General features: G+C 62.0%; 1 protein-coding gene across 4 annotated transcripts; it reads left to right on the top strand.

Moving 5' to 3' along the window:
* The first annotated feature begins 382 nt into the window (after positions 1-382).
* ESRP2 (epithelial splicing regulatory protein 2) lies at positions 383-7,538 on the top strand. 4 transcript variants are annotated; one of them, XM_054696932.1, is made up of 16 exons: positions 383-580; positions 649-777; positions 2,239-2,352; positions 2,475-2,589; positions 2,928-3,026; positions 3,250-3,304; positions 3,373-3,483; positions 3,559-3,691; positions 3,773-3,815; positions 4,582-4,883; positions 4,976-5,188; positions 5,292-5,490; positions 5,634-5,820; positions 6,126-6,291; positions 6,368-6,473; positions 6,906-7,538. In XM_054696932.1, the coding sequence occupies exons 1-15, from the start codon at positions 383-385 to the stop codon at positions 6,455-6,457; spliced, it is 2,154 nt and encodes a 717-aa protein (XP_054552907.1). In that variant the 3' UTR covers positions 6,458-6,473; positions 6,906-7,538. The 4 variants fall into 4 exon arrangements, with proteins under 4 accessions (XP_054552907.1, XP_054552908.1, XP_037371859.1 ...); XM_054696933.1 differs by having other exon boundaries at positions 3,376-3,483; positions 6,368-7,538; XM_037515962.1 differs by having other exon boundaries at positions 6,368-7,538.
* Positions 7,539-8,066: the final 528 nt, after the last annotated feature.

Below are 8,066 nucleotides of genomic sequence, written 5' to 3'. Positions count from 1 at the left end.
CGGAGGGAAGATGGGGTCGCCGCAGGAGCCCGGCGGGGCCGGGCCGGGGGCGCGCGCCGGGGCCGGGGCGGGGGCGCCCCGCGCGTCCTGGGCCGGGTGCCGGCGCCCTCCCCCGCGGCCCCCCCCCCCCGGCGCCCTGGGTCACGTGGGCCGCGGGGCCGGCAGGTAACTCTCCCGGAGAAGGCGGGGGCCGGGGGCCGCCCCGCCCCGCAGGGCGCCGCGGGCCGGTCTCAGCCGCACTCGCCGCGCCAGCCGGGCCGCAGGTGCCGCCCCCGACACCCCGCGTCCCGCCCAAACTGCCTGGCGTCCGCCGTCGGCCCGGGCGTGCGTGCGCCTGGTCGGTCCGCGTGTGCCCGGCCGAGCGCCCCCCTCCTCCGCGGCCATGACGCCGCCGCCGCCCCAGCCGCCGTCCCCGGGCCCGAACCCCGCCGCGGACTCCGCCGCCGCCCCGCGCCCCGGCCCGGGAACTCTGGTCGTCCTGTTCGGGGCCACGGCCGGGGCGCTCGGGTCGGACCTGGGCTCCGACGAGACCGACTTGATCCTCCTGGTCTGGCAAGTGGTGGAGCCGCGGAGCCGCCAGGTAGGGCGCGGGGGCGGCGCGCGGGGGGCCGCGGGGCCGGGGCGCGGCGCTGACCGGCCCCCCCGCAGGTGGGCTCGCTGCACAAGTCGCTGGTGCGCGCCGAGGCGGCCGCGCTGAGCCCGCAGTGCCGCGAAGCGAGCGGCCTGAGCGCCGACAGCCTCGCGCGGGCCGAGCCGCTGGACAAGGTGCTGCAGCAGGTGAGCGCCGGGGCCGGGGCGCGCGGAGGCGCGGCCGGGGCGGCGGGGCCCTCCCGAGGCGGCGGGGGCGAGGCCTGGCGCGCGCAGCCGGCCGGCCCGGGCGGCGGGACGGGCTCCTGGTGTTTGAAACTTTCCGCGGCTCCCGCGTGTGCGTGTCTCCCGCGGGCGGCGCGCAGCCTCGCCGGGCCCGGCTCCCGCGGCGGCGGGGGTGGGGCTGGCGGCCGCGGGACCCCTCCCCGAGCGCGGCCCGCGGGGGCCGAGGCTGAGGCTCCTCGGGGAACCCGCCCGACCGGGTCTCCCAGAACAGCCCCCGGAAGCCCCAAGGCTGGGGGGCGCGGACTTGGCCACAGGTCAGGTCCCCCCGCCGGCGTCCTCAGCCCACCTGCCCGCCCCGGAGACGCTGCGGCGGGGGCGGAGGGCGGTGTCTGCCCCGGAGGCAGACGCCGCCAGGTGTAAGCGGCTCGTCCAGGCCTGTCCCGGCCGGCTGGCCAGGCGTGGGTGCTGTCCGGACCCCGCCTGGAGGCTCCCTGCCTTCCCGGGGCACAGGCCTAGGGCGCCTCCCGGCCCTGGCTGAAGTGGGGGGCGGTTCCCACCCATGTCTTCTCTTTCTTATCTTCGCACTGGGCTCACCCAGCACCTGAGACTCTTGAGTGGAATAATGCGTGTAAGTGCTCTGTGTGCACATTCTTTCGTCCTCCAACAACTTTGGCGGTTCCGGATGAGAACATGGAGGCCAAAGATGTTGAAGCTTGAGTCTGTTCCACAAGGGCTCCCGGAGAGAGCTGGGCTGCCTTGCTCGGCCGGCCCCGGATTGCCAAGTGGGGGCTGGAGAGTTCCCAGGCCCCTGCTCAGTGCTTGTGTCTGTTGTCCAGAGGGCTGGGGGCTGGGGGAGGGGCTGGGCAGCTTCTGGCGTGCCACCCCCTCTATGAGCAAACAGCTCAGTGCCAGTCGGTCGATAGGGTGTGGGTCAAAGCTCACGCTGCCCCTGGCGTCCAGGTGTGGAGTTCTGTCCTTGGAGGTTCTCTGTGCCTTGGTTGGTCAAACCTGGAGGCGGGGCTGCCTTTGACCATGAGCCGCCTGGCCCGCTGGCAGGACTGGGCCGCCCCCACCTGTCTGAGGGTGGTGCCTCGGCCTCGGAGACAGGTTTAACCTGCTTTGCCCCACCCCTTCCCACCTGCTTGTCCCACTCCACCAGGTGTTTGCTCTGGCCTCATTCCAGACTCCTGGAGTGCGTGTGCTGGGGGCTTGGGCGATAGGCGACTGCCCTCACTCGGCCTGAAGAAGGTGACAGTGGGCTGGGGTGGAAGGGGGACACAGAGCCAGGCCCAGCAGGCGTGGCCACTTTCTTCCCAGGCAGGGTAGGGCTGAACATCTGGCTGAACCAGCTTTGCAGCCTGTGCCCTCCCTCCCTGCCCCCGCAGCTGTGAGTCTGTCTGTCTCTCTCCCCACTCCCTACCCCAGTTCTCACAGCTGGTGAGCGGGGATGTGGCTCTGCTGGGCGGCGGCCCCTACACGCTCTGCACTGATGGGCAGCAGCTGCTGCGACAGGTCCTGCACCCCGAGGCCTCCAGAAAGGTATGCCACTGAGGACACAACCGAGCCAGGGCTTCCAGGACTCTTAATGTTGGGGGGTGGGGGGGTGGGTAGGCAGTGCAGCCCAGTTCCTCCCATTCAACCCCACTCCCGTGTGCCCCCAGAACCTGGTGCTCCCCGACACCTTCTTCTCCTTCTACGACCTTCGCAGAGAGTTCCATGTGCAACACCCAAGCACCTGCCCTGCCAGGGACCTCACTGTGGCCACCATGGCACAGGGTATCTGTGACCCAGCAGGGTTAGGGTGGAGGGGGCTGTGTGTGAGTTTGTGGTGCAAGTTCGCATTAGCTGCTGCCTCCGTGAGTGCACGTCTGTCTGTCTGTCTGTCTGTCTGTCTGTGCTGGGGCGCATTTGGAATGTAGGCATATGTCTACGTGCGCCTAGGCTGGGAGCTGCGAAGGCATACCTGGGCTGAGCCCAAACAGGTGTTTGCTAGGAGCCTGCGTGTGTCTGTGTAGGGGGCGTGGGCCTGGGGGTCACTGGGATTAGTGCTCACGCATGGCTCGTGCCCGGGGCGTCATGCGGGGGTCTCCTCATTGTTCCTTCTCTGCCTGTAGACTTGGGGCTAGAGACAGATGCCACAGAGGATGACTTTGGGGTCTGGGAAGTGAAGACAATGGTAGCTGTCATCCTCCATCTGCTGGAAGGGTCCAGTGGTAAGAGTCCCCTCGCTGCCTGTCACCTGCCCTCAGGACTGGGTCAGGGCCTGCCTACTATTTCCTCAAAGTACTCCCTGCTTCTTGTTACCTTCTCTAAGAGACCACAAGGTGAGAGCCCTTTGTCACCCCCGCCCCCTCAACTGTGTCCTCTTTTTGCAGAGCTTGGTGGGGAGATCCCCCTCCACCAGACCCTGCTGACCCCCATGCCATCTCCTCTCAGGTCAATTGTTCTCGAAGCCTGAGGTGGTAAAGCAGAAATATGAGACTGGGCCTTGGTGAGTGTGGGGCTGGGGAAGGGGTGACGGCAGCCGGACAGCTCTGACCTCGTGCCCTGCCCCCACAGCAGCAAAGCCGATGTGGTGGACAGTGAGACAGTGGTTCGGGCCCGCGGGTTGCCCTGGCAGTCATCAGACCAGGACGTGGCTCGCTTCTTCAAAGGGCTCAATGTGGCCAGGTTGGTGTGGCAGGTCGGGTGGGCCCGGGAGGGCAGGCCGACCCCGGAGGCGCTAACACAGCACTGGCTCCACAGGGGCGGTGTGGCACTCTGCCTCAACGCCCAGGGCCGCAGGAATGGCGAGGCCCTCATCCGCTTTGTGGACAGCGAGCAGCGGGACCTAGCCCTGCAGAGACACAAGCACCACATGGGTGTCCGCTATATCGAGGTGGGGCTTTAGGCTGGGAGCGGAGCTGGGCAGAGATGGGGCAGGCCTGAGACCCATGGGCTCTTCTCACTGTACCCACAGGTATATAAGGCAACGGGAGAGGAGTTTGTCAAGATCGCAGGGGGTGAGTGCTCCCAGTGGCATCTGGTTCCCCCTGGTTCTTTTTTTTTTTTAAAGATTTATTTATTTATTTATTTATTTGTACAAGCACTGGGTACAGTCAGAACCGCGGGAGGGTGAGAGAATTCACCAGAGCCAGAGCGGGGAGCAGAGCAGGCAGAAGGACCGAAGTACACTGCTGAGGGGAGCAGCAGGCGGCAGGAGAGGTCTGCCGCGCCATGTGGGACCCTCGCCGGTGGCCAGGGATCGAACCGGCGCTGCAGAGGCTGCGGGCAGCTTCGCAGCCCAGCGCTCAACTGCTGTGCCACCAAGGGAGGCCTTCCCCCTGCTTTTTTTTTTTTTTTTTTAAAGTATTTTGAAATTCCATCTTTATTTATTTATACATACAAGCACTGGGTACAGTCAGAAGCGCGCGGGAGGGTGAGAGAATTCACCAGAGCCAGAGCGGGGAGCGGAGCAGGCAGAAGGACCGAAGTACACTGCTGAGGGGAGCAGCGGGCGGCAGGAGAGGTCTGCGCGCCATGCGGGATCCTCCTCCGGTGGCCGGGGAGCAGCCGGGGATCGAACCGGCACTGCAGAGGCCGCGGGCAGCTTCACAACCCAGCACTCAACCGCTGCGCCACCGGGGAGGCCCCCCCCTGCTTCTTGACCTGGGTCCCACCTCCCACCACCACTCACCTTTCTGCTCTCCTGTGTGCCGGTGGCTAGTGGGTGTTTGAATGAATGAGGTCGGCAGGTGCCAACTCCCATGCCCCTCCCGCCCACCCCAGGCACATCACTAGAGGTGGCTCGTTTCCTGTCACGGGAAGACCAAGTAATCCTGCGGCTGCGGGGACTGCCCTTCTCCGCTGGCCCAGCAGACGTGCTGAGCTTCCTGGGGCCAGAGTGCCCAGTGACTGGCGGTGCCGACGGGCTGCTCTTTGTGCGCCACCCTGATGGCCGGCCCACGGGTGACGCCTTTGCCCTCTTTGCCTGTGAGGAGCTGGCACAGGCAGCACTGCGTAGGCACAAAGGCATGCTGGGTAAGCGATACATAGAACTCTTCCGGAGTACGGCAGCTGAGGTGCAGCAGGTAAGCACCCCGAGGTCCCGCCAGCCCTACCCCTTTCCATTCCTGGTCCCGAGTACTTAGCATGACCAGCTTGCTGCTGCCTGCCTTCCTAGGTGCTGAACCGCTATGCCTCCGGCCCCCTCCTTCCCACACTGACCGCTCCCCTGCTGCCCATCCCCTTCCCACTGGCAGCTGGGACCGGGAGAGATTGTGTCCGCCTTCGAGGTCTGCCCTACACAGCCACCATCGAAGACATCCTGAGCTTTCTGGGGGAGGCAGCGGCTGACATCCGGCCCCACGGTGTGCACATGGTGCTCAATCAGCAGGTGAGGCTGCTGCCGTGGGGGGACACCCAGTGAGGGTGGCGCGTGTGGCTGGGAGTAAGGCACTGCTGCGCACGCCAGACTGCTGACGAGACAGTGTGCACAGGGTCGGCCATCGGGGGATGCCTTCATCCAGATGACATCAGCGGAGCGGGCGCTAGCTGCTGCTCAGCGTTGCCATAAGAAAATGATGAAGGAACGCTACGTGGAGGTGGTCCCCTGTTCCACGGAGGAGATGAGCCGTGTGCTGATGGGGGGCACCCTGGGCCGCAGTGGCATGTCCCCTCCGCCCTGCAAGCTGCCCTGTGAGTGTCCCAGGGACTGGGGAAGGAGGCCTGCGGGGGCCAGGCTGTCACAGTCCCCTCTTTCTAATGGGGACTCCTTTCTGGCTAGTTGCCCAGGACAATGCCAGGCTCCATGCAGATGCACTCTCTGCTTCTGCCTCTAGGCCTCTCGCCGCCAGCCTACGCCACCTTCCAGGCCACCCCAACACTCATTCCCACTGAGACGGCAGCTCTATATTCCTCTTCAGCACTGCTCCCGGCTACCAGGGTGCCTGCTACCCCCACACCCATTGCCTACTACCCGGGGCCAGCCACGCAACTCTACATGAACTACACAGCTTACTACCCCAGGTACCCTGCTGCTAAGAGGACTCCACATTCGTGCCCCCTGTCCTATTCTGGGGGTGGGGGAGGGCCACGATCCCCTTCCGGGCCAGATAACGCGAGGTCTGCTGGAGCTTGGACTTTACTCTGCAATGACAAGGGAGAGACAGGTGTGGGCTGACGAATGCCACCTACAAACTAGAACAGCGAGGACGCTGGAGAGAAGGAATAGCTGGACTAAGCACAAGGCAGAGGCAAAGGAAGGGGAGACTGGTCTTGGTTCAGGCCAGAGGTGGGACTGCATTACTAAACCCTTGCCTCTCCTCTCTTAGCCCCCCCGTGTCCCCCACCACAGTGGGCTACCTCACCACACCCCCTGCTGCCCTGACCTCTGCTCCTACCTCAGTGTTGTCTCAGCCCGGCACCCTGGTCCGGATGCAGGGTGTCCCATACACAGCTGGTATGAAGGATCTGCTCAGCGTTTTCCAGGCCTACCAGGTGAGGTGCGGCTAGCGACCTTGGGGACCTGGCTTAGCGTGGAGCCCCCTGATCTAAGCCCCCATGCCTTCCACAGCTAGCCCCTGATGACTACACCAGTCTGATGCCTATTGGTGACCCGCCTCGCACTGTGCTACAAGCCCCCAAAGAATGGGTGTGTTTGTAAGTCAGGGAGCCAGGAGGTAAGAGCTGGCTGGTGTCCTGAGCTAACTTGTCTCTCCTGCATCGAGAGGACCAGCACCCTCAATCCAGTGGCTTCTTTCTGGCTTGTCAGAGTTCTCGAGAGGCACCCAGAGGAGCCCAAGCCCCAGCTCCATCACTCAATTATTGTTCTGCTTGTTCACCCCAAAGATGATGGCTAGACCCTGCATGCAGGGTTGGGGGTGGAATGGTGCTACCCTCCTCCCGATGGCCTGAGCTGGGCCTCTTGAGTAGCACCCAGAGAGCCTTTGGCCTGTTCTGGCTATGGCCCATGCCCACAGATTCTGTGGGGTTCACAGCTCCACAGCAGGCTTGCCTGCTTTTTAAAAATGTAAGCCCTGGTACCTTCAATGACTCCTGGGAGCTTCTGGATAAAGATCCTGGTGTTCTACCTTTTTTGTCCTTTCCTGTAGGGGGCAGGGAGGCAGAGAATGCTGGCCTCAGCCCCCAGGATATCTGGACCTCAGCAGCCACGTTGTGCCAGGGGTGGTCCCGTCTAAGGATACCCGTCCACCTGCAGTTGATACAAGGAATATCAGATGGCAAAAATCACAGGGTATTTTGATGAACTGTGCTGCAGTATTTCCAGAGGACACTAGGGGGCAGGAGGCCCCCACACAAAAACTCAGGCTTGAATTTCAAAGGGGATTTTCTGCCTAATTTTCATGTGCACACCTTGGGCAGGCCAGTTGTCCTGAACTCAGCAGACACTGTGGAATGTCCTTTGCATCCATTAGAGGGTGCGGAACTGAAGCTTCGGAAAGAGTTTGGCACTCTACCCTTTCCTCCGTAAAATAAACAGATTCCTAACCAAGTGGATTTTTTTAAAGTGGAAGTGCCTACCTTTGGCCCCCAGAGTGAGGGGTACCACACCAGCCCCAGGCGGAGGAAAACTCAGGCAGATTTCAAGGACACTATTGACCTGTCAACTGTTTATTATTTCAGCACTGTAATTGAGGAGCTTGAATTGATGGCTCTTCCCTTTGTATTTGTGTTAAGGAGCACTACACTCCTGTAAAAGATTTTAAAATACAAAATGTACAAGAAAACACAATCCCAAGTGCTGTAAACATAACTGAGAACCAGTTTCTTAACTGAACATCATCCATTTTATAAAATACAAGGTTTCAACTTGAGCCCTTCTGAGCCTTTCAACAAGATGACCATCTGTTCTGAATACCAAACATGGGTCTTCACAGCCAGACCCAGCAAAGCTCAGGTGACAGCGGGTAGCCCTGGAAAGGGGTGGGTTGCACCCTGGGGTAGCAGTACCACACGTGAACCCTAAGATCTGTTACTTTGAAAGCTGTCTTTGATTGTGTTTCTAAGTCATGTCCAGTAAGCAGAAGGCTGCTCATCCCATTCCTCAACCCAACATCTAGAATGGGCTGGAGGGGTAAGGGTAGATGTTAGCACATTCCCAGTTGCTCAGTGCTGCTACTAGAAGAAAATTTGCATAGTCCCATGGGTGTGTGCTTCAACAACACTATGTTGCACAAAAGTTAAGTCTATCTACAAAGCCAAAAAATATTGACTCTTACACCAAAGCTTTTACAAAGCTGATACAAAACTGC

Source organism: Talpa occidentalis, unplaced genomic scaffold (genome assembly GCF_014898055.3).
Source record: "Talpa occidentalis isolate TD23 unplaced genomic scaffold, MPIMG_talOcc4v2.1 talOcc4.17, whole genome shotgun sequence".
NCBI classification, from domain to species: Eukaryota; Metazoa; Chordata; class Mammalia; order Eulipotyphla; family Talpidae; genus Talpa; species Talpa occidentalis.
This window is presented reverse-complemented; position numbering and strand designations above follow the sequence as displayed.